Source organism: Physcomitrium patens, chromosome 20 (assembly GCF_059467195.1).
Source record: "Physcomitrium patens ecotype Gransden chromosome 20, ASM5946719v1, whole genome shotgun sequence".
Taxonomy (NCBI): domain Eukaryota; kingdom Viridiplantae; phylum Streptophyta; class Bryopsida; order Funariales; family Funariaceae; genus Physcomitrium; species Physcomitrium patens.
This window is the reverse complement of record NC_143429.1, coordinates 6,723,968-6,748,882: the sequence shown is the minus strand read 5'-3', so window position 1 is coordinate 6,748,882 and position 24,915 is coordinate 6,723,968. Positions and strand designations below refer to the sequence as shown.

Genomic DNA, 24,915 nt, shown 5'->3' with positions numbered 1-24,915 from the left:
CTTCTGAGGTTGTCGAGGGAAAGAACCGATTACAAATGAAAAGGGTAGGGGCAGAGATGGTAAAGTCTCTTATGGAAAGTATGTCGTATTCTGCTCTTGCGTGTTCTGATGTAAAAAAAATTAAATGATACTGTAAGATAATTATGGTTACTTAAAGAAAGCTTTTGAAATACCTTCAATTCTCGTGCATTCTCAATTTCAGGTATTTAGCATTCGTGCAAGTGTATAGAAAGGTTGCAATTAGTTGTATCAGCTATATTGAGAATTTGAAATGGTTCAAAGAATCAGGATCTATTCACTCATACTCCCAGACACATAGATGAACAGCTCAATTCCAGAATCGCACTGAAGCGTCTCACTCAAATTTTAGGCACGAACAGACAAAAGAATACAAGAATGTACAGAGAAGTTGTCACAAGGATCATTTTTGGCAATTTCTTGCTTATTGGAAGATGCATATACAAACAACACGGTCAGCCGCATACTTCTCAAGTAAACAGATGGAAGAAGGTATGAAAAGCTACTGCACATAATATTTTGAAGAAAACGGATAATATGAAAATGACATGGCATATTACGTTTATCATCTTCAGCTGAGTAGTCTAAGTCGTAGCAATCCAGCATTAAATCACAAATGATATTCACAATAAAAATAAAAAATAAAAAACCAAATACACCGAATCAACAACAGCTCCAAGCTCTCAAAATACTAGGCTTCGTACAATTTACAAACATACAGCAGGTTTGTAACAAGATCAAAACAGTTTGTTCATGAGATCTAACCAGATGTCCAAAGCAAAAATCAAAGCAACACGCGGGGATTACTAAATCCCATTACATACGACATAATACAAAAAAGTCATTGTCAGGTACTTCAGCCACTTCCGCAATCAGTGGTATGCTCGGCTATCTTAACATACTAAAGTTGCCCGTTCTGTGAGCGCATACGTAACGCAGAACTCGATGGCAGCACAGGGGCCATCAGGCATCGCAACGCAAGCTAAGATTGTGCCATAAATCCGAAATAGTATTCGTGTAAACATGAATACCAGGACACATGTCGGCAAAAACAACTGGAGTTTCAGGTTGTTCCCAACGGTCGGCTGATGGTCAGTCGACAAGCAGAGATTGGTAATTGCGGTCGGCAAGTCCCACTTTCAATCACAGGGTGTTAAAGCATCAAGTTTGATCATTATAGTTTGTATCACTGAGTCCCAAGCGAACTCCATTTCATGATGTAATCTTCAAGACTAGAGTGTCAACGCAGTATCGTTGAACTAGGGTCATTTCTGGAAATTTTTATCGCCCATCCCACGTTATACAGCGGGAGCTGATTTTGTGAACAGTCGATCGATTCTTTCATGTTGGTCTTCGAGACCTCTGAAGCCGACAATCTCCAGAAAGAGAAGCGCTCCAAGACTTCCAAGACTTGCTAGAGTCCGATCATACCTCAGCTGATTTCGCAAGGCATCTGAAACCTTCAGCTTATTCTTAGTCTCCCAACTGACGTCAGGAGCCTTGATGAGGCCAGTTCATAAGGCCAGTATCATTTCATGGTACCCGAGTAAGAGGGTAACCTTCCCATCTCAATCGTGGGAGTGATCATTGAATGACAAAAGTCAAGTTTGACTGGATAATGTACCCAGATAAATGTGCAATCATATCTAAGTTGCCGATTCAAGAAATGGTGGTCTCCTTAGATTGCAGCAAAGGCAAGGACGACTTCAAGAGATCAGTCGTATCAAAAACTGTACTGCCTAGACGTTCGGGTGGCCAGTAGCGTAACACAGAACGTCCAAGAATATCTTTAGTAGGAAGTGGACCCCTGCAAGAGACATCGCATCACAACGTCAATGATCTAGCATGAATGGTTTGTGTTAAGCGAGAACAATACCCTCACAAGTCTAAGAAAAGACTGAAAAATTCGAGGACAAACTATGTTGAAGTCACCAGCCGAAAGGTTTTATTTATGCCTAACATCCAGCGAGGAGAGAAAAACATACCAGACGTGGGAATCGTAACTGTTGTTCCTATTATCCCCCATTACAAAAACGTGATCTTCTGGTATTTTCTGCAAATACGGTTTAACAAATTCTTGCGTCAGCACCCACAGGCTAATGCTAGAACAGTAGTAGAATGTACAGAGCTTACAACTAGTTCCTAGGATTCCACACAAAAATACAGTGTGGGGATGAGGATTCGTACAATGGGCGCCATATCATACGCAAGTGGTTCGGCGGTGAAGTCTTCTGTCCTGATGAAACCATTAACGACAAGCTGACCGTTAATCACCTGGACAAGGTCACCTGCCATCGCAACTACCCTTTTGATAAAAACTTGTCCAGCGCTGAAACCCTTCTCTTGCAAAATTTTGGGAGCCTTGAAAATGACGATGTCATTAAGACTGGGCTTCCTGAAGAAATACGAAACCTGCAGACAGAGCAAGTTACACGGTGCATCAGCGGGTGCTGCAAAACCAAGAGACTGCGAAGAAATGAGGAGAAAGAAAAGTTTTCGTGAGTGCGAATGCGCCAACACTCCAAACAACATGCTAGCGGCTAATCAAATAAATAACTCACGCATGAAAAAGTGCAGCAACCAAAAAATTGAGAGCATACCTTCTCGGCGATAATACGGTCGCCAATGTCGAAGGTTGGATACATGGAAAGTGACGGGATGAATCGTGGTTCGGCAACAAACCACCTGAAGAGAAGCGACACCGTAAATGTCATGATGATGGTCCTGCCATCCTCAGCAGTCAGGTTGAACCACTTCGGTAACCAACTAGACTTTTCATTCTGCTCGGTTTCATCCACAGCAGTGGTGGTATCAACCGAGTTCTCAGGAACTTCGATACTTGAGACGCTTTTAACAGATGCATTTTCCGGTTCATGCACCTGGCTACTACGGGCAGCAGAAGTGCCACTACTCCAGGGATACTGGAAGAAGGAAGAGCATGGTAAATGCTTCATGCCCTCCACGAAGGAGCACTTCGAGAAAGTACTCATGAGGGCTTTGCGGGATCCGTCAGCGCCCATAGAGTTTGAGAACGCGGCAGAAGAAAAGAGAGATCTCGTGGAGGAGGTGGGAGGGGAAGGCGCTAAAAATTGATTACCTCGGCTTTGACTCAAGGGGGCGGAGGTATTGGATGCTGGCGCAGAGGAGGAAGAGGTGAAGCCTGCGACACAAGCCGCAATCTTCTTGTAACAATTCCTCTGTGTACTCGAAACTGCATGTGTGGGTGCTACGTATTTTCTGAACTCTGGTCCCAAGGAAAACATTTCCGTGGGAGTAGTGGGAGAGGCAGAGCAGGCTCCGTGCGTGAAGGATTCTTTCAAAGGAGAATAGGCACACCGAGTGCCACCTCGGTCTACATCGAAATCACCCCTGGAACATAAATTCTTAATCCTTACAGCCGCAAAGAAGCCTCTCACGCTGCACTCTCGGGGTTGTCGTCCCACGAGAGTAGTGCAGGTATACATCATTTCGAATGCCATGATGAGAAGCTCAAGCAGACACTTGAAGAACAGTGGAACAATCCGGAAGTTGAGAGTGAACAAAATGAACAGAGTTACAAACGTAATGCCATCGCTAAGGATTGCCGAGAAACAGGACCCGTCCGCAATACCCGAACTGCTCACGCTATATTCTCCATTGTCGATAGAAAAACTGAGTGACTGGTTACCGAAGCGAGAAATACCGACGACTAGGCGAAACTGGTTAATAGGCTCTTTCCAAAGGAGAATTGTCTTCACGAAAAGCACTTTACAGCATCAACGGCAACGTCCTTCGCTTCAAATACAGAGCTTGAAAATTCATTCCACCAAGCACTGAACCAACCAAAACTTCTCTTCGCTTGCAAGACGATGACACCACTAAGTCACAACAAGCAAAATCTTGAAGACTTCGGTGAAAATCGACAGCAACAACAAGATATCTCCTCCTTAAATTGTCTTTATCACCAAGAAAACCGCGACACAGAGGTTATCACCGTACAGACAACTAAATATTCTTCCAGCCTCTTAAAAGGTGCAAAAAAGTCTTTAAAATCCCGGCAGCCTTAAGTCCCCGCTAGTCTTATAATCCTGTAAACCTGTCACGACGCACCGAAACGATAACCCCAATACGCCGCGAACAGATACTCTTTCCAAGGTCCTCCCCGATCACTACTAAATGGCTACCAAAAGGCTGCCAAATCCAACACCAAAGCACTCAATACACCACCAGAATCCAAGAGTAACTGCTTCTCCCCGATCGCCAACCTGTAACCGATAGACGGGGCCTTCACAGGCCCTTGGTCTCTACAGCGGGGGCGTCTCCCCCAAACGCACACAAGGGAATGAGCTCGTTCCGCACTAAGACGGAGAGCGAAATGCTTTCAGGAAGATGACGCTGAGCCGTCGATGGATGATCGTCAAACCCCTACAATATCCTCCGTCCGATAGCCTCATCCAACGGCTGGGTAGAGAACCACTCCACATCGTGGATTCCAGAGTGCGAGTGCACGAGGACAGAGAGCTTGTGCATATCCAACGGCGCAGACCTAGGATCACCGATACGACGTCGATGTATTCGATCGGACGGTCCTCGAGAGTCTTCTTTGAATGCTTTTATTGACTCCCTTATTTCCGCCCAACCCAATCAACCATTCATGAGAATCGATGGGTTTGCGTTTCTGATAAAAAAAAAAAATGCCTCAAGTCCTAACCCCAATTCCTGATACAATGAATTCCTTACAAAATGGCATAGAATTAACAATAGGTTAGTTTACAGTTGTGGAAGTTTTTCAAGGGTTCCATGATCCTGCCATCACCTTCCAGTGGGGGCGATGGGCGAGGATATGCCTGACACATGAAAGCTGCTTGAAATGGGGCGGGACCGAAAACAGGCTCGGGCAAGCGAATTCGGGCATCGTTCTAATAATACCCATAAATTTTCAAACCAGCCCCGGTAAATGCCGCGAGCTGAAACGTGACTTGAGCCTCAAGGAAGCAGAGAGGTTACCGTCGTGGAAATTGCTGAATGCAACGGACAGACTTTAAATGGATGAATAACTCACCTGTACGTGTCCGCGAGCATGTCTGCGGCCACGTCATATACTTCATCCATATGGACTATATTTGAAGATACATCGATATTTTTACGTTAATCCGCATGGACTCTGTTACATAACTACGAGGGTTGTGTGTTTCTGAGTGGTTTCGTAGGGGTGCTAATTTGACTTTTGGGACAGGTCATGAATGGGCCCGACCAGGCCTGACTGGGCCTAGTGTTGGATGCCAGGCGTCTGAAATCTGTCGGTGGACTGTGGTGGTGGATGCCGATGATGCTCGGGATCAGTCGGCTTCCTGCTTTCTCATTCTTTATCTTTTTCTTCTCCATGAAGCTTCGACTGCGGCTTCCTTGAAAAGCCTCGAGAAGCTCTCACGAAGCTTTGTGGAGCCTTGTCTCTGCCAATCTCTTCCGCATTCTCTTTCTCTCTCTTCGTCGTAAAGACAGAGGAACTCCATCCTCGTATGTGTTTGAGATCTGGTGGTAAATCTCGTTTCCTGGATTCTGCTTTCTGTTTGGGACTCGAGGTGGCAAATTAGCCTTTGTGGCCATGGTCCATCATTTTGCAATATAAGAAATGTACGAAATTCGCTGAATGAATTTATTTATTATCATTAACAGAGAAGTTGCTTTTAGTAGTTTTGTTTTATTTCGCTCGTATTATGTTTTGAAAATATAGTGGATGTGATATATTCCAGAGCCTGGAAGGATTTTCGTTGTGTTTGTTGTGAAGGTGTTTGACTCTACCTACGGATTGCTCACTTGGCTTCCTTTTTGCATGGATGAAAACCAGACTACATCATTTGATTTTTTCAATAATAATGTTACTTAGAGATATTTACTCTGCGATGATGTAAGAAAGTCAGGTATGAATGTTGTACTTTCATGATGTATATTGTACTCGTACTCATTAATACGATTTTTTAATGAATAAGTAGTCAAATATTATGAGGATCAACGAAATGTAATTATTTCTTAAAACCAAGAGCAGTTGCACCACACGTGTTAGCAATACATTGACATCTAAAACCTCGTCAACAGCTTGATACTAAAATTAATAAATGATTTTAAAAAAAGAAAACAATACAGATAAACTTATTAAACAAATCAACCATTCACTCGTTTCTCCATTCTTAAACACAGTTAATATGGACTCGTAAGAATCGCGAGAAGCCTAGATTATCACATTCAGTTCAATTGCTCTTCAGCGGTAAGATTATAACCTGATTCTCATCTCCACTCTTGATCTTCCAGGAGCACATCCCTTTCGCTGGTACTTTAGAAAAACTTAAAACTCTCCATGCAGATGGTCTAGAAAATTAAGGTGAGTAAAACATAACGTGCCTTTCGAAACCCCAAACCTAGCAAGTTGTGGTTATCGACGAAGCGAAGAGAACGAGGATTGGAGTCGAAATCAGAGGAAGGAGCTAAATCAAACAGTGGTTGTGTGCAAATTATCTGGATTTGAACTAACTGTGTTGGAACTGTTGCTTTGAAAAGCGAGCATGACGTCTATGTTCACCAGAAGGACGTTGAATGGTGTGGAGAACATCGTCCACTTGCGAGCAATCAAGCAAGGGATAACGATACGGTTGAACATCCTTAATCGGACTAGCGAAAAAGGTAATCATTACCGATAAGTGTGAGGGAGCCTGTGAAGCATCCATTCCTTTAAAAAATGACTTGACATAATTATCGATTTCGAACGAAGCAATGAGAATTGATTTATTAAATAATGTTAGAGATGCAACACGGACTTTAAGTGGTTCGACACTGCAACCGAGAACCACAATCAGCCACTCCCCTTGGACTATATTATCTTATACTATCCCGTTACTTTCGTCTTTTATCTCTTTGCAAGCCTTTATCGTGTAGCTATTTATCTTTTTGTCTCTCCTTTTTTCATTTTACTCGTTTGAAAGAAGGAGTGGCGATGGCGGAGGCGAGCTTATACCGCCATGCACGCTTCCCAACCAGCCTTGCCAGCTTGCCGCTGAAGCGGTGCCCTGGGAGCTTTCCTCAACCAGCTTTGTAGGTTAGGGTTGGATTCTTCAGAGCTGGTGGTTTCCGTCTTGAGGACATGGGAGGACGACGACGACGACGATTGCGACCACAACGACGGCAACGTCGCACTAGGTGAGAATTTGTTTTCAGCGCTGCCAATGTTGACGTCCCACGTCAGTGTCATGACGTGGGAAGCATTCTCAACGACAGCCGCAGAATGAGGTTGGAAATTTAGGAGTTGCTTCAGCAGCGACAAGGGACTTTCGGGAGAATTCGGAGAGAATTATTTTGAGCAAAATCTGGGTGGATTGGTCCGCCGTCTTTAAATTCCTCTTTGTACCTTCGAAAGCCCTGGAATTTATCAAAAACGCAAGAACTTTTCGGAAAAGAATAGAAGAATTCCGATTTTTTCTTTTTGTCTTTTTTCTCTCTTCTGTTTATTTTAAACAATTTGTTAGGTGAGTTTGCACCATCTTCCCCTAGGAATTTTACTGCCGCGTGAAGAACAGTAATTTTCATTTTTCAGTGAGTAGAGAGAAATGTCGAAATTATTCGTTCATGTTTTTAATATGGAAAATCAATATTTCTTTTTCTTTTGGAAATACAATGTATATACATACACTTTTGTGATGCCATGTCAGACCTTTGTACATCAATTGTTTGAGATATCTATTGACATGTATATATATATATATATATATGTCGCAATGCATCTCTACAACTTGCACATTTAAGAGATTCAAATGTAATAATGTTTCTGGAAAACGTAAGAGTGTATACATCCGTTCTCAGGATGGGAGAACATGAAGAGTTTTATAATATTTTATCAGTAAAAACTATTTTGAATTAAGAATCAGTCATGGGCACTTAAATAACAAGCGGTGATCAACCTCTGCCTAAAATAATGTTTCAAAGCATATGACTTAGTAAGCCAACCTCTAAGAAATTCCTTTATAGAGCTTAATTAGACCTGGGGTTGCTGATTAATAAACAGAAGCATGATTGTGTAAACTCTTACTGGCTACAATTGAAACCTGTAGACGTGAAAAAGGAGCATTTCTTCAACTCGATGAGCTGAATCACATTAACCCAATCAATCCAACCAATATGCTGAAGGAAGTCAGGACTTGATCTTGGCTTTGAATCGCAAGCCCTTGACCCACACCTCCTAGAAGAGCTCAAAGTCACTGTCAACCATGGACAATCAACACATTGTTCCTCAAGCCAAAGGGGGGGGGGGGGTGGGGTATGATGTATCTTACATGCTTTTATGTAAATCAGTTTCTTTTATACACAGTAACGATTTTCTAAAATGAGTTACCAATGTGAGTAAATTTGAAGGCGAAAATCTGTCCCTCATCTTCGCAAGAATCATTGGGATACTCTTGTGGGTGGTCCTTCAGGTGAACGCAAACGCAGACCTAAATTAGATGGTTTAAAGGCAATGGTACATGAGGAACTAGTGCCTACAGCACTCGGTGAACCATGCTCGCCAGGGGATACTATGGGTCTAGTGGACCGAAGAGCTCCACCCTCTTGTTGGTTGAGCTGACCTGATGCCAAGACGTACATTTCCGAGTGCGTGATCTCGTTAGAATATCGACTGGCTGCAGGGCATATGAGTCGCAACTTCTAAGTAAGGTCCTCTAGGATAAAGGCAAAGGATATAAAGAAACTCACCCATTTTATCAAAAAAATAAAACCGGGAAGTTGAGAAGAAGCATCAACCGTGCATACGAAAACTCAAGGGCATGAGAAAAGAGCCAAGAACCATACCTCGTCGGTTTCCCACTGAAGTTATTCTTCGTAAACAATCTCGGAATTCCAATAAAATTGCTCGCTCTTGTTCTGCATGCAGAAGGGCTATTTGTGGGGAACCCGAAGTGCTTAGTTCTTCTGATGCTAAGCCTCCTATTGGAGAAGGTGGGGCGGTGAACAACGGCTCCTTCTCGTCACACATCAACGCTAGGGTTCCCGGAGACATAGGTCTTTGTGGCTTATCAGCATCTTCGTCATCAGGACCTGTGGTTGTTACTGCCCGGTCACTGAACAATTTCTCCGCCTTTTGCCCATGGTTCCTTTCATCCACTGTCCAAGCCGTTGGTGCAGGTTCCAGTGAAGCGTCGGTTTCACTATTTATTATCTTCGTTGTATGTGATAACGAATGTTTGGCTGCTATAAACCAAACCAACATTCAGAGAGGAGTTTTCGGAATACACATTCATATCATTAAAGCACACGAGTAAGTCGACTTGATCATGCAACAAATGTAATCCAACAGGTCTCAAAGTGAACTGCACTGATAGCGTATGCACTTGAAACAGCAGTGCCAAGAAAATTTACAAAGAAAAAAGAATGAAGAAAGAATAAAAAATTGATACTCGCTGTCTCTACCAAATTAAATAGACATCATCTGAATGTATTTGCAGTTACAACCAATCACAACCACTGAAAAGACTGCGAAAAAGCCCTTAAGGTGCTACTGTTGGCCACATCTGAGAGCAACATACCTAAAATTTCTTTTTGAGTTTCAGAAGAAACGACAACAAGAAGCTTGCATAATTCATGGATGGCCTCAATTTGCACAACACCTGCCAGTAATGATCTACAGAACATGAAGCAGCTTACGTCAGTAACCATTTTCTTCATCATCCTCATAACTACAAGCGCTTGAACGCTAAAAGCTCTTCGTCATACCCGTTTGGTTCATCATACCCATTTGATTCCAATCAATGTAGAAATATTTAATAAGTTACATGGACCATAATAAAGAGAATGATTCTCTGGTGCCATCATGACTTTGTGCATTCTATCACCACTCAATAGAATTTGAATCAGGATGCAGATCCCTGAAAAGTAAGCTCAATTGTTGCCCATCCTAAACAAACGGCATGAGATAGAATATGATTCGAAGAGTACTTGTGCATTGGCTTGGCTGGTGGCACAGCCGGTGAGACTCCTTGACTTGAAGGTGTGGAGGCAATCGTGGAACTCAGTGCAAGGCTCAAAGAGGGAGCGGTTCCACCCCCAGATGTTAACTGCAATACATCAACAAATCAATATCAGATATCTAGAAGTTTGAAACATTGACTTTAGTACAGATATACACAAGGTGCATATTTAAGGAGAACCAAAGGATGGGGAACTCAATACATACCGGAAGTGTAAGTGGAGGGCGCGATATGAATACAAATTTAGACAATAAGAAACCTTTATTAACACATCAAAGATTTTTCAAATAATCAAGTTACCCAAAAGCGGAAGAGATCTCGTACCTGCAAAGGCAAAGAAGGTGTCCTTTTCACTGAAACCTGCTCCTTCAAGCCAGGTCCAGAAAATACAAGCTCGTGAGTTCGTCGTTTCTTCAGAAGAGGTGAAGGAGACAAATATGCGGGTGAATTTGATAAAACTCCACTGCCTCCCAACGGTTGCATAAAATTCACACTCATGTTGTGGTCTGCTTGAAACAGCGCTCGTCTCTCTTCACTACCGTCGAAGTTTTTGCAGTCAACACATTTACAATTCTCGGAACATAGAATATTGGCTTGGAAGCATTCGCAATACTTCTTGAGGCACCCCGACTTTTTACAGTGGCATCCTTTGTTGTGCTTGCCCGCCAGAGGATGCTCTCCAACATCCTCCTGCAATAACCAAGATGCCATCAGTTTCGTCAACCACTCGCCCAGGTTAAGAAAAATAATGAAACTATGGAATATAATTTGGTACAACAGAAGGAATACGATTCATGATTTTGACATTTCAATGATTTTCCTCACAAAACCAGAAATTAAAACATTCTGATTTTTCAGGAATTTCATTTCGTGTCAAACGTTCATTATTAGCAAGCTTCAAGATTTACTGAACTAAGTTAACATACCCCCGAGTCTCGTATACCAGGACTGCTAAATATCTTAGGCCGAAATGCATTGGGATTTCGCTCTAAGGTGGCTTCCACTGCTTCCTGACGAACGATTTCATTCTCAACATTGTTGCAACAGTTTACACAATTGCAACCCTCACAATATGTACCTGAGGCAAAACATTCACAATACCTGTTGCATCCACGTTTTCATGTACTCATTGTTAGAAAATCGTACGAGTTCTCTTATTCACCCATGGATCAGAATGAGCTATCTGTTGCACAATAAAAGCTGGAGACAACCAGAAAGTACAAAGAGGCACAAAAATGAGAAGGCTACGGCTTAAAGTTACCGAGTTAGAGAAGGCAGCACCTTTCAATGAACAAAAACCAGCTCTGAAGGTAGATATAATGCTTACAGTTTCAAGCAGCGAGAGTTTTTGCAGTTACATTGCTTGCACTTCTTTGGCGTGCCATCCTTTGCATCGAAGGACCTTGATCGCTGTCTTGGAGACTCGTGCTTCCTGTTCATCCATCCGTAATTCGAACACGCATACATGACATTAGCATTGAGATATGGTTATTAATTTGATTTTAAAAATTTACGCCTAAGGGTTATAGGGCTAAAAATACAATATCTCAGAGCCCATCTAAAATGCCTTGAGATCTAAATCGATTACTCACCCCATAGGGATTTTTCATTACAAAACACAATCTTCAATTCAAGGACAGGCATTCAGTCGAGAGAAGAAACGAATAGAGAAATGAAGGCTTAGCGCTTCTAAGTCCTAATCAGTATGGAATAGGAAGACATCAGAACTACCATATTACTTGGATCGTGTACAGAGAAAAAGTTAAGTACCGTACAAAGAAGGTTGAGGTGTGCGGACAGAGTTGTCTGCTAGCCCAACAGGGCCTCCATACATGGTTGTAAAATCAAGTTGCCTCGGTACAGCTTTTCTTGTAGGATGATCTCCCACTTGAGAAGTTTGAGACGGTGTTGAAACTGCCATAATCACGTGGGATGGATCAACGTCCATCGACCGTAAAACAGGCCTACAAACCATGATGATGGGATAACACAGTCTCTTGTTAAGAGATGCTCGAAAAGAAATCACGTGTAGACCGTCAATTTAACTATTAAAACACTAACTATTGATGAATTTAAACCCTACATCAATTGGAAGTTTGTACTAATCAATAATAAACATAAACCTAAAACGATATTCATCACCACATAAATTCCCAATTACCGAAACTAGTTTTAGGACACGGACTGAAGAGTTCTGGTCTTCGTAGTTGAAAACTGGAAATTGCTAGCATAAAGATTCCCGGAGAAGCGATTGCAGCGTACTAAATCATCTATCAGTGTTACCTTGGCATCACCGGAGACGCTGGTGTAAAGGCCAACGGTTGGCTTTTCACTTGTTGAGAAAAAGCTTCAAGAGCTGCGGGTGGCTGGCTTCCAGCTGCCACACTCCCTGCAGGCAGAAAGCTGGGATTTATCTACAGTGATAATTCGAGCAATATATTGCCATTACATGAGTGGGATCTACAACGTTCATTCGAATCCCCATATCTACTTGTCAAACAAGTATTTCTCGATGGCACGCATACGGTTCAAACATGCATAATAAATGCCAAAGCTTTGCCCTCCGCAAATGAACTAGCTATACTACACACTAGACTATTTGTCAGAACAGAGACTGCAGTATAAGGAAATCAAGAGAAGGGAAGCCTCCAACCAATGCGACCTACAAATAAAATAATTGACATGATTTTTCCAGTTCTAGTTCGCTAAGTATCTGAATGATGCATCATAAGTTATGTTCACTAAACCCATCTACGTGTGTAATTCTTTGCGACACTCAACATGAATACCGAGTCGATTTTTTAAGTGAAATTATTGCTCAGTAGTCCAAGACAAATTAACCATGCAGCAGCATGAAATGAGTAATGTTGCTCTGTTACAGCGGACTAACTACGATTCCCTGAAAACTTTAAAATTTTTTAACACGGACAACAAAGTGGATCGGAAGGTGAAGATTAAATTGAGGTTCATGGTACAACAGGAACATAAATCTGAACATAAGAAATTTAGCGGTGACATAGTTAATTTAAGGTTTAACGTCATGACCTTGTTTCATGCAAGGGAGTCCCTTCTGAATGGTCAGCAAGAGGTCTAGGGTTAGTAAAAAAAGAAAACGTTCAAAGCACACAAAAGAATCGGACAGCAACTGGCTAAAGAAGAAGTACTCATACCCGGAGCTGCAGTAGGAGCTGGCGGAGACTCATGAAGATCTGAAGCTGCTGTCGCAGAAGTGTCCGACACTTCCATAACTGTCGATTTTAGAGCATCACCCATGATGAAGGTGTTATGCTCGCCCTCGACCTACGCATAAATGTACAACAGTTCTGAAAGCACTAGAGACCCACGCCTTCTCTCTTTCAGAACCAAATTCCTGCTTGATCCTGACAAAAACAAGCCTCCTACGTCTTTCGTGACAATCCAGAGTGCAGCAACAACACTGAGCAATCGTAATCCCTTCGCATTTTCCCCTCCACACCTCCTTATCATTGCACTCCAATAGAATCACGCACTTCACCTACACCTAAAGTTCTCCAAAACCTGAAACCATCCGCTCCCGCCAATTTACTGGAACCATCGCCACCTCACTTTTAAATTAATACAGCCAACATCCGCGAATAAAAATCCACCTGCACCAATTCTAGGCCCTTCCTTAAGAACTCGCTCGTGACGCTCCTCGCTCAACCATAACGCGATCACCAAACCCTAGCAAACTAACCACCACCTCTTACCCCAAATTTCCATCAACAACAGGAAACCTTCCCCTCCATTTCACGCCACACAATAATACCACACCAGTGGTGAGAAAAAAATAAAATAAAATAAAATAAAATAAAATCTCGCGAGCTGGTTCACACAACCAACTGCCTTGAAAGCTCTCGCAAAGAATCTGGCTCTGCAAACAAGCAGAGAATTGGCGCGGCAATGAAGAGGAGGAGGAGGTGAGCGAGAGAGCGAGAGAGGCACTGCGCCTTGACGAGACCGAGGTTTTGAAATTCGGCCGAAATTTTTAAAAGTGTGAGAGATCCCCGGTGAGGGGCCGGACCCGCGCTGCACGGCGCTGGGAACCCTTGGGATTCTCCTGCCACCCGCGCAGGCAGGGAGGGAAGGAGGGGCTTGGCTTTTACCTTTTTACTTCCCTTTTTTTTCTTTTCTTTTCTTTTCTTTTCTTTCTGTGTTTGTTGGCTTGTGATTTTGTGTGTGACGTAGGGTGAGTGATTTCTTGGGCTTCAAATAGATGTGATTGAGGGTATAAGTGCTTTTACTTTTACTTTTACTTTTTCATTGTCTTTGTAGTATTGTAAATAGTAGATTTTGTGATAATTTGCAATCGAAAAGTACAAGTAGTTCATGGTTTTGTTAAAAAGTCAAAAAAAGAAGCTTATGAATCTTTTAATATTCAAGTATTTTATTTTATGATTCTTGTGCATTTATTTGTTGGAATCAATTTAAATTTTTATAATGGTTATTCTAAAAACTTTGACATGGGATGTTCTAATATGTACTTATATCATAGATACAATATTGGCTATTATGTGAAATTTAATGAAGATATCAAAAATACAAATATAAGATAACTCTTAATAATATTAATATGAGAATTTAGTGTTGTCAAATTCTAAAACAACGAGCAAGATATAAATGCCAAGTTTGTTTTCTAAAGTAAAAGGGATCATACAATAAGTTGACAAATTGGTAAAACATAAATAAAGATTAAGCTCACAATAAACACAATCTTTTGTTTGTACTTGACTTTGACTATTGTTTCTTAGATGTGTTTAAAATAGAGACATTCACATTTGGCTACTATGTGATGCATAACCATTGAAACACATTTCTACTTATTTGTGACCTTATTTTAAAATATATACAGATACTCTAAATATTAAATTTAGATAATTTCTATGAATAATTTATGTACTAGTGCCAAAGTCTTGTAATTGTTTTTACGGTGATAAGATAATCGATAATGGGAAAAAGACATTGTGTATTGGAGAATGATAAAACAGGCAACATATTAATACTATTGTGTACAAATATTTTGATGATGGGAATCCAACAATCAATCAAATAAACCTAAGTTTTAGGGCACATCTTGTCAACAGGTTACCAACTATCACATCACAACTTCATTTGATCAATTCATTTGTAAAAGAATAAAAAACACTGTGACGTTTGTACAACACTGGCAGCACAACAACTAAATGTCTATGCCACTAGTTGTAACATAACGACGTGGATAATGTACTGTACCAAGTGCAATATATTCTAGCAACAATTATTAGCCGAAGTTAGATGAGTTGATTTTTTTAAATCAAATATGAAAAACCAACAATTTGACAACTGAACTATCAGTACTTTATACAAAATACCTCTCAAATTAAAAGACAGAAGAAATGCACACGAACATTGAAGAGCGAAAATAGTAAAGAATAAGGTCATTAGATGATAAAATGAGGTTAAAGTTGAGGTTATTTTGCTTCTCCAAACTCTTCACAGATTACTGCTAGTTGTCAAGAACAATAAATTTTGCAATAAGTTGTAACACTGTTGGCCTTGATTACCAGTGAGAAGAAAGTCATAAATCCAAGTGCATCTGGACTGCAACTGTCACTTCGAATAAAACACAAGACATGTCTTGTGCATTTCACAATGAGAATTTGAAGCAACTTCAAAGAATATCAAATATAATTTGCTTGTATTGTCGAAATCCAAAAAAACAAAAACAAAAAACAAAAACAAAAACAAAACAAAACAAATCCCTGATTGGTAGGAATGTAGACCACCACATTCACATAACATGAAAATAGTGAATGTCCGGACAAACTGTATAAGATTATGTTTAACGTTAAATTCGAGGATGGTTACCTGTTCCACAACCTCTGTAGCACATCAGAACAAGCTGCGGCACCTTCATGACAAAAAAAAAGCAAACCACAACAACTCAATTCTCAATAATTATCAGACTTTTTTGGAAGTGGTGATATCAATTTCGGCATTGAGGTGAATGTTTTTGCGCCACAAAATGTGTTGTGGGCGATAAGACCTAATCCTAACTGAAGCATGTCCTACATTGCCTGAAAAATCCTGTTGGAATATTGAGAATTTGAAGCTACTGAAAGCGGAAAGAACCTCAACCTTGACCTGAATCTAAGCGCTGTCGCCCCTCTTCTTGGCGAAGTAGGCGTCTGCACGTGCTTGGTTCTTCGAGTATTGAGCAGAGACCCATTTCTTCTTCTTGGGCAGAATTTCGCACTCGCATCCTAGTTTCTCCAATTTCTCCTTCGCGGCAGCAGAGATGGCACCAGCCTTGATCTTCACCCTAAAGTCAAGCTCGCCATCGCCAAGAACCTTCAACGGTAGCTTGCTGTCACGACCCGAAGGGTTCAAGACACGCCTCTCCTTCAAAGCTTCGAGCGAAACCTCCTCGCCCTCTTGGAAACTCGCAGCAATGTCGGTCAAGTTCACTGCCACGTACTTGGGCAAACCCGCTCCCATGCCACCGGCGATTCCTCTCAGCTTCGGCAACCTACGGTACAAGGGCATCTGACCACCTTCAAATCCCGGCCTCACGCCCGACCCAGACCTCGATTTCTGCCCTCGCATACCGAACCCGCAACTGGCCCCCTGGCCTGCCGCGATACCACGCCCCTTCCTCTTCTGTCTGTGCCGGCTCCCAGGCTGCGGCGACAAATTGTTCAACCTGAACCGCTGATCCACCTCATTCTCATCTTTCGTCACCACTGCAGCCTTCCTCCCGTTCGCCACAACCGTCAGCTCCTTTCTCGCAAACCTAACCAAGCTCACGCTACCAGACACTCTCTGCAACGATACAGACTCGCTTAGAAACGAATTCCGCAACATATTGCCGCTAATTGCGCCAGATTTTTGCGCCAATGCGGGCGCCGAGAGAGCCATGATGGGCAAGAGAGTGGATGCGGTGTTCTGTTGTAGCAGATTTGCGATCCCTGCAGACTCTGCGAAGGAAATTGGAGGCGACACAGGCGCGAAGCTTGAAGGGCAGCAGGGCCTTGCAAGCACAACCTCGCGTTGTGAACCACGGTCATGGAACCCGGAGTGAATGCTCTTCGCCGTGGCTGGCTTCCGTTGTGGATAAGGCGGGGATGGGTCCAGCTGGGTTTCATGGTCTGCGTTCACACTTGATCTTAATATGTCGCTCTTTCTCTTAATGTTATGTATTATACATTAACAACTTATAATTCTTTTCTGTTGAGTTGATGCTTTGAATGACCAACGTTTTAATTCATCTTCGCAGGCTTATTCTCTACCACCAAAACTAAGCTGTTCATTGAATGTACTTTGTGTTCCATGATCGACATACACCTAAATGTGCATATATATATATATATATATATATATATGATGTGACTTCTACAGTTTGTTATGTATAATAACTTAATCGTCAACTGGTAGGATCAACTTTTTTCACCTATCAGTTCATTCATAACTAATAATTTAGTTTCTCTTTTCTTTTCTTCCCTTTTTTCCCCTTCATTTTCTTTCCATATATTTATTTTCTTACTCTGGTTTGGTTAATTTTGTTCTTGGTGTTTGGGGGTTATGTAACAAGAAATTATTACATAGTTTTGTTGTGAACTCCTGGTGTAAGAAACAAACCCAAAACCCAAAATGAGCTTTGTATTCAATTACTATTAATGAGGAACATTGTGTAAATATAAAATTTCAAATAGACATAGATAAGTGTGATTTTGTTTATGGAACGAAACATAAATTTATTTTTTTAACATTTAAGAAAATATATGTAAATAATATATCTTCTACAAAAACCTTGTTGTGAGACAAAGGGGATGATTTTAGACACAGCAATAATGTTGCCATTATTCAATCATTCACAGCAAAAATGCTCATTTTTAAGTGCAGTATAGTCAAGTCTATAATAGCTGTAGTTTACTTTCTTGAATGCATGGCAGCATGTAATAGAATTTGTTGTGTTATGGGTTCATTTTGACATATTGTACAAATTTAATCAGCTTTGCATTAGAAGTTTCACACAATGCCACAAAAAGTAAATTAATGGACTTGTTAAGAATTTGATTCAAATTTAAATCAACTATGTTTTTCATGAATGATTAATGGTTTAGAGGCATAAACCACATGTTCAACCATTCTTCTTCAGTTGAAAAAATACTAAAATTCTAGGTAGTAGAATGATTTATTTAAGTGCGTGATTAAAACATTTCAAGTTGCTAAAAAATGTTTTCTTTATTTTGAAACTCTATAATTTATTCTATCCTTACAAAACAAGGTGTAAATTTAGGATTATGTTGGCTACGGGTATCATCTCTGAACGGTGATTATTGTTATTATTTTTCTCCTCGAGGATAAAAATTCTCGTACTAAAAGGTAAAAAAAAAAAAAGCTTGGATATTTAGGGCTCCAAAGGCAATAATGGAGGGGCACCCCCCTTGTAGAAGTAGGATCCACAAGAGCGTATTCAAATGGAAGCACAAGACGAAACACCAGCGTCGATTCCGCACAGAACGGTCATGGAAAATCCACGGTGGGGAACTATCGGCAAGCGATCTGCTGCTGCCACTTGTGAGCCGCTGGCGGCGCCATCTCGCACCAGCTGCCCGCAATATTTCTTCTCGTACTTGCCATGTTCCCTCACCGTTCCTAACAGTTCCATCATAAAAAAAAACCTTCTAGAGAACGTCGTATCAACGTCGGGGTGTGACCTGGGGAACGAGAGAACGTGGGCGACGGGAACCCCAGCACTTGGGGCAGCGTGAGAAAGAAAGAAAACGCTACTGCGGAAGGAAGCCTGGAGGGGTCTTCAAATTATGGCAAGGGACATTGAAGACTGAGGGGCGCGATTGTTGTTCATTGAAGGTCCAGCATTCGACGAGCTCTAAGCGTGATTGATTCGTGTAAGTTTGCGATGATCAGCAGCGCCATACCTCTCACGTGTAGATTGTAGAAGATGGTGCGTTTTAGAGCAATGAAGCTGCGGGGGTTTGTAAGTTGTAGTAGCTGGGAGTTCGGGCACTGAGGGAGGGGTTGTGTGCATGACATGGTGAGAGTCCGAGTTTTGAGTGTAATTGTGGTGCAGCTCGTGACGCAACAAGCTTTGAGGGAGAGCTGTTGTTGTTTTTGTGATGGTGTAGCAGGGGGGATGGCCATTAGAGAGAAAAAAGAGAAAAGGAAACGTTGATGACGACGTTGCGGGTATTTCGCATGGTTGTGACATGATGGGAATTTTAGAGGATGTGAGAATTTCGGTTCAATTGATGCTTAGTTTTGGGCTTGTGTGGAGTTGCTCTGCGAGTGATGACCGCGTTGGACTCTTTGGTTCTCGTTGGTTTTGATATGGTTTTGGAAACGAGGGAAATGCATTGGAACATGGTGTCTTACGCTTGAGGGTTTAATGCGAACCCCGTGATGCCTCGTGACAGACGCATCGGTGATAGTGATGCATTCGAGGCCCTGTAGTTCCGATTGATGGACGTACACGATCGCAGTGAGTATTCGAGTTTGTCTCTCGTATTGTCAGCTCAATTCCTTCTTGAGGAGTGTCGTTGACAAATGTGGCGTTTCGAGCTTTAGCAAGCTGGACACGTTCAAAACTTGTGGAGTTTTTACATATCTCCTCCGTAAGGGTCTTTACATACTACCTTTCATGTATTTCGTTACTTGTCTCGCTTATCGATGCATCAGTTATTTCTCATGGCATTTGAGATGCTAGTGTACGCTAGGTTTTGAAATGTGCTGGAAAAGAGGAAGTATGAAGGCTGTTATTATCAGCTGGAGGTTTGTGTGAGATTTCCAGGGCTCGTTCGGTATGCATATTTAAGATCCTCGGGAATGTTAGTGCAGGTGTAGCACATTGCGGGAGTACTGCATATCTACAGTATTTTAGTAGACGCGACAACTTCTTTATTTTTTTAGGATACTCACATAACCCAGCGTGCGGTTTCTGGATGCTGGAGCGATGAGGGAATTGTAGTCTAACATTGCGTGAGACTTCGACAGTGGAGTATGTCAGCATATCTGCAAGCGGTTTCAGTGGAAAACCTTGTTGAGATGAAGGCGCACATTTGATATTGTGCAGATAAAATTGTTGGAAGCTCTTAAGTCCTGTTTTAACGAACTTATAGCATCATAGAGCTTTTCGGGTTGCACGACAATGATGTGAGGTGTTTGCTTATTCCGTGCAGTATATTTATTTATCTTCTGAAGCTACACAAGCGTGTGAGGTGAATTGTCCCCTGCAAATTCCGTTGGGTGGAGCGTCATGGCAGGATCTGTACAAGAAACATTGCCACCGCAGCAGACCGCTAAGCGCAGTGCAGAAGCTGATCCTGAGTCTACCCCACTTTCCAAGCGTCCGTCTGAAAGTATTGAACAAAATCAACAAGCGCAACCTATGGATGCAAGTGCTAATGTTAGTATAATGCTCTTTGCTGTTTGGATAATGGCTTTGATTCTTACAATTATTACCCTCTGTCGAATCATACTCTCAGAACCCTGAAGTTTTTTTTATTTTGTTGAACTTTGCATCATCTTGACTTCTGAATTCACCTTTCACATTGATGAAAACGCATGTGTGCAGCTCAAGGACGATAGATCTGGGGGTTCTCCAAAACAGCAGCAAACTGTAGGTGTTTATTCTCCCATTTAAGCTGCTGTGTCGTTAGTCTTCGGATAGTACATTTTTTGAGAGCATTGATTGCAGATTGCTGCATGACGTTTTTGTGAAGGCTCTCATTAACTGACCTGAATTAAAGAAGTATGAAATCAGGGAAGAAGACATGGCCCGAGTTCCATGATGGCTTTATTACTTTTTATTTGCTCGCTGAATTTTGTTTGAAACAACGTCGATGTACTTTCCAGGCCGAAGAAGGAAAGACTTCTCCAGAGCCTGTGGTACCATCTATAGAGAATGGAAAATCTGTTGCAGAGCATCAACCTACCAGTGCTGAGATGAATGGCAGAAAGATTCCTGAACAAGCACCTCCAAGCGATCAGTCCGGACTGCTAAATAAAGAAGGAGAAGCGCCAGGTCATGGATCAGATCCAGCAGTAGTTGCTACGCCAGGAGCTACAGAGGCTGCTGCAGAGCAGCCGGAAGCTCAGGAGGTATGTGCAACTCTGCAATGTTGTCATTCACCGGTGCAGAGACATTTGAGTTCGTTTGCTGTTATCACCTTCTGTTTTATAGCTCAAATTTTCTTATGAATGTAATGAATACTCAGATCAGAGTCCCAGAGGTTAGAGATTTGAGTTCAAGTGGATGCGAGTGCGTAAAGAATCTATGCCATGATTTGTTTGGTTACGGTGCATAAATATTGATAGACTAAGTGGTTATTTAGTGCAATTCGCAGATGATGCGTATAGTTCTGTCTTTTCTGTACATTTGGTGGTATGCTATCGCATTGTAATCCGTTGGCGAGTATTGTTGCGCAGAAACGAGCCGTAGCAATGGGAGCACCCAAAACCTTAGCAGAGGATTCCCCAGCGAAGCAAGGCAACGTTGAGCCTGTGGTGGAGAATGCATCGAAAACGAAATCCCCTGAAACAAGTGTGAAATCTACGGGTGAAGAATCGACTCAGTCACAACCGAAAGATGCTGTGCCGCAAACTTCAGTAAGTGCACCACGATTACTTAAATATCGTTCATTTGTAAAATCATGAGACTTTTCATTCTCTGACTGAACTACCTTTGCTTCTTATTTGATTGGTTGCTTGTTGCAACATACCATTATCTATGGTAATTGTGTTTTATAATGAAAGCAGTTGTCTTATGATTGTATATTGACGTGAAACTTGGTTCTTGTAAACAAAACCAATTGTGGATATAATTATACGTGGAAAAGAAGATAATTATTACGAGATTAGATGCCGTCAATTTGATCGTGTTGATCAACGTAGGGTGGTGCTAGCCCCTTTCGTACACATCTACCAATATCTCCGTGGTTTACCGGTATTTCTGTGTATGCTCGTGGAACATGCCAAAGAGACCATCCTCTCCTGGGCTCTTTTTCTCAACTTAGTAATATATTGGTGTAGGCTCAGCCAACTGAGGAAAAAACTGGGGCAGCCCTAGAAAAGGAAACTCAAGTTCCTACAGCGGAAACTTCGGTCGAGATTCCTCCCCAACAGCAAGCTCCTGTCCAAGACGTAGCGTTTCCACCGCCTGTGGCAACCCTTACTCCTGCCAACCCATTGCCTCCGATAGCATCGGCTCCGTTGATAGGAAACATCCCTCCACAAGCTGTAGAAAGTCTGCAAGCGGCTGCACATCAAGCTGCCAGTGTACTCCCTTTGCAACCCACACAGGTATGTTGAGAAAATCACTTTGTGCGGAATCTTTGAAATTTATGTACCAGTCTCAGAGCTATCTCAGTTCATCTCCAATGTCCGGAGTGATTCTGTCTCCCGACGCTAGAATTTGCACCATGTCATTTAAAGTTCACTCAAATGGATGGTCTGAGATCATCTTAATGCCGGAGGATGTTTTAACTCATTAAATGCTGTAGTGTATGAATGAGGTGGTTTAGGGATATGAATTTGCAGAGTGTTTGGGTGCGGTGAATAAATGACATAGATTAATGTACCGAAATCTCGACTGGTTCAAACGTTTTTATGCTGGGCAAGTTGGACAAGATTAGGCTGCAGGTACACTCCACTGGTTTTTGATGCAAACTTCTGTTCTGATTCTTATCTTTTAGGAGCTCCTAGGACAGCAAATCTCTGTTCGAACTAGCAATATAGATCCCGCTGATCAAGGTGTAGCACCTATGGAGGAATGAGGTGGAATTCGCGTATTGCTACATCATCGCCGCTAGGAGGTGTTGTGGAGAGGTGGTCAGCATCCACGGATTTCTATGCAAGGAATTGAGAGCTTTGAGTGCAATCCCCAATGTCGTCATTTTGAAGGATCTGTGCCAATGGCTTGGAATTTGCTAAATCTTCGAGTCCCATGATCTAACTATTTTGCGCTTATCCTCATAGGTTTGAGGATTGGAAGTTGAACAATCTCATGTGAGGTATTAGCAGTTCTGCTTAGACGGGTTTAATAGCTAATTACTTGAATATTAAAGTACGGTTTTTGGAAGTAATCTGGATGGATGACTGTGCTTGCATACATTTTGTACCGTAGTAGGAAATTTGATGTTATTAGAAGAAATTTGAAAATATATGACAGTTATCAGAGACGTTCCAGGAGTTCTTCCAGTAAGAATCCTCATGTCACAGAACTTCGATGCATTCAATGCAACCGAGGAATTGTCCGATGAGTAGCAGTAATGAGTGTAGACTTTTCTCATTGACAATGTGAGGATTGTCATCAAAATTGCAAAAACAACGTTGTCCCTTGGATTACTAGTCGGCGATTCAAATCATAACCAAGCATATCAAGTTTGATGGGCAAGGGCAAGGAAATGGCCAATCTTTTCGTTTTCACGAAGCTTCAGAAACACACGCCAACGGTCAACTGTGCAACGATAATGAGCTAATCGAGCTGGGAGAATATCTTGCTCATGCATTCTTGCACACATTCTCACAAATTCACCATGCATGGTCGCTCACTGGCAACTTATAAAATTGCCAGGCAAGAAGCTAATGTCGAGCGAAATGTTGATGTCACCATTCTCCTCAAACTATTGATTCCTCCTGTATATGCATCTAGGTTTAGGGCTTAGTGTTTAGGGCGCTGTTTATAAACATTGTATATGTACAAACAGGCTTTTGCCCATATCATGAGATAGGAGTGTAGTGCTCCTAGACACCATGTAGTGCAACTCCGCAAGTGGATAAACATGCAGATATTATAATGTGAATGGAAAAGGAGAGGATCATATATTCAAGAAATTGGAAACTAGGTATTGAAGATAAGAGTTTCCGCGCATGAGCATCTTCACCGTCAGTCAAGTGGGTCACTGATAGCTACATAACACCTTCAGTTTGCACTTTTAATGCAGTAAGTTGCTCTTTGCTTGACACATGGTTTTCCAACTAGTTTGTGTTTCAGTCCATCATATGAGTCTACTTCCTGCAAATCATAGCTCCTCTCTAATCTGTGCAGCATAATTCCCATGATAAGAAAGAAATTCCATTGCCATGTGTTTATTTCTTTTTCCACTATTTTTCATCATTTTGCTTTGTAAATTGAAGTAGGAAGTAGCCTTCCTTTGAATAGTTGCAACTTTGAAGTAGAGCACTTTGATATAATTAAGAAAATTCATACCTAGGAAGGAGATTCAAACTTAAGGTTTTTGGGTGATGTATCAAATGTGATGGTATATCAAAGTATCACATGATATTTCAAAATATCACTTGATACTTTAAAATGACCCACTTGGCTAAGTGAATGATTTTGAAATCCAAATATTACAAGAAGGGCTTGTGAAATATCACAAACTTCCTCATTTGTCCTAAATGTCTTTCCTATGCTTTAATTGCTTTGACTTTTTCAAATCACCAAAATATCAAGTGATATTTCAAAAACTTGAAGGAGGTAATAAAGTTTGAACAATGATATTTGAGGAGGTAATAAAGTTTGAACAATGATATTTGAGGAGGTAATAAAGTTTGAACAATGATATTTGAGGAGGTAATAAAGTTTGAACAATGATATTTGAGGAGGTAATATTTCAAGTGATCTCTGATATTTGAGTTTCCAAAATTCAAAAACATGTGATATTTGGTTATCCAACATGACATCTTGAAACTCATTCTTAGAATGGAAGTTTAAGCAACTTGCAGAGATTAAAGAAAATTGAAAGGCATTGTTATGTGGTATGGCATTGGATGCCAAATTCCATCAAATGTACATAGTTTAATTTGGTTAGTAGTTTTTTATCCATTGATAGTTTTTTTGTTGTCGTATTATACAAATCTAGATGTGGAAGGTAGAATGTAAATTGCA

General features: G+C 41.5%; 4 protein-coding genes and 1 long non-coding RNA gene across 9 annotated transcripts; 2 read left to right on the top strand and 3 right to left on the bottom strand.

Annotated features, from left to right (window-relative positions):
- Window positions 1-699: 699 nt before the first annotated feature.
- LOC112272926 (uncharacterized) lies at window positions 700-4,322 on the bottom strand. The gene is made up of 4 exons (XM_024501113.3): window positions 2,619-4,322; window positions 2,206-2,430; window positions 2,004-2,071; window positions 700-1,825 (listed from the first exon to the last, which is right to left on the bottom strand). Exons 1-4 carry the CDS (start codon window positions 3,495-3,497, stop codon window positions 1,678-1,680), a joined length of 1,320 nt encoding a protein of 439 aa, XP_024356881.1. The 5' UTR covers window positions 3,498-4,322; the 3' UTR covers window positions 700-1,677.
- Window positions 4,323-6,424: 2,102 nt separating this feature from the next.
- Window positions 6,425-7,706, top strand: LOC149987278 (uncharacterized). The gene is made up of 2 exons (XR_016498947.1): window positions 6,425-6,675; window positions 6,975-7,706. It is a non-coding gene; the product is annotated as an uncharacterized LOC149987278 (long non-coding RNA).
- Window positions 7,707-8,298: 592 nt separating this feature from the next.
- On the bottom strand, window positions 8,299-13,944 carry LOC112272929 (protein tesmin/TSO1-like CXC 5). 4 transcript variants are annotated; one of them, XM_024501118.3, is made up of 10 exons: window positions 13,178-13,944; window positions 12,291-12,396; window positions 11,783-11,971; window positions 11,335-11,439; window positions 10,934-11,108; window positions 10,332-10,697; window positions 9,976-10,094; window positions 9,567-9,661; window positions 8,833-9,231; window positions 8,299-8,663 (listed from the first exon to the last, which is right to left on the bottom strand). In XM_024501118.3, exons 1-10 carry the CDS (start codon window positions 13,278-13,280, stop codon window positions 8,428-8,430), a joined length of 1,893 nt encoding a protein of 630 aa, XP_024356886.1. In that variant the 5' UTR covers window positions 13,281-13,944; the 3' UTR covers window positions 8,299-8,427. The 4 variants fall into 4 exon arrangements, with proteins under 4 accessions (XP_024356886.1, XP_024356888.1, XP_024356887.1 ...); XM_024501120.3 differs by having other exon boundaries at window positions 8,299-8,609; XM_024501119.3 differs by having other exon boundaries at window positions 8,833-9,228.
- A 2,008-nt stretch (window positions 13,945-15,952) lies between these two features.
- Window positions 15,953-18,675, bottom strand: LOC112273191 (large ribosomal subunit protein uL15c). The gene is made up of 2 exons (XM_024501670.3): window positions 18,507-18,675; window positions 15,953-17,152 (listed from the first exon to the last, which is right to left on the bottom strand). The coding sequence occupies exons 1-2, from the start codon at window positions 18,673-18,675 to the stop codon at window positions 16,155-16,157; spliced, it is 1,167 nt and encodes a 388-aa protein (XP_024357438.3). The 3' UTR covers window positions 15,953-16,154.
- Window positions 18,676-18,778: 103 nt separating this feature from the next.
- LOC112272967 (uncharacterized) lies at window positions 18,779-23,201 on the top strand. Of its 2 annotated transcripts, none has more exons than XM_024501208.3 (7): window positions 18,779-18,916; window positions 20,204-20,430; window positions 20,599-20,643; window positions 20,880-21,125; window positions 21,453-21,632; window positions 22,056-22,325; window positions 22,718-23,201. In XM_024501208.3, exons 2-7 carry the CDS (start codon window positions 20,281-20,283, stop codon window positions 22,796-22,798), a joined length of 972 nt encoding a protein of 323 aa, XP_024356976.1. In that variant the 5' UTR covers window positions 18,779-18,916; window positions 20,204-20,280; the 3' UTR covers window positions 22,799-23,201. The 2 variants fall into 2 exon arrangements, with proteins under 2 accessions (XP_024356976.1, XP_073385478.1); XM_073529377.2 differs by lacking the exon at window positions 18,779-18,916 and adding an exon at window positions 18,932-19,639.
- The last annotated feature ends 1,714 nt before the right edge of the window (window positions 23,202-24,915 follow it).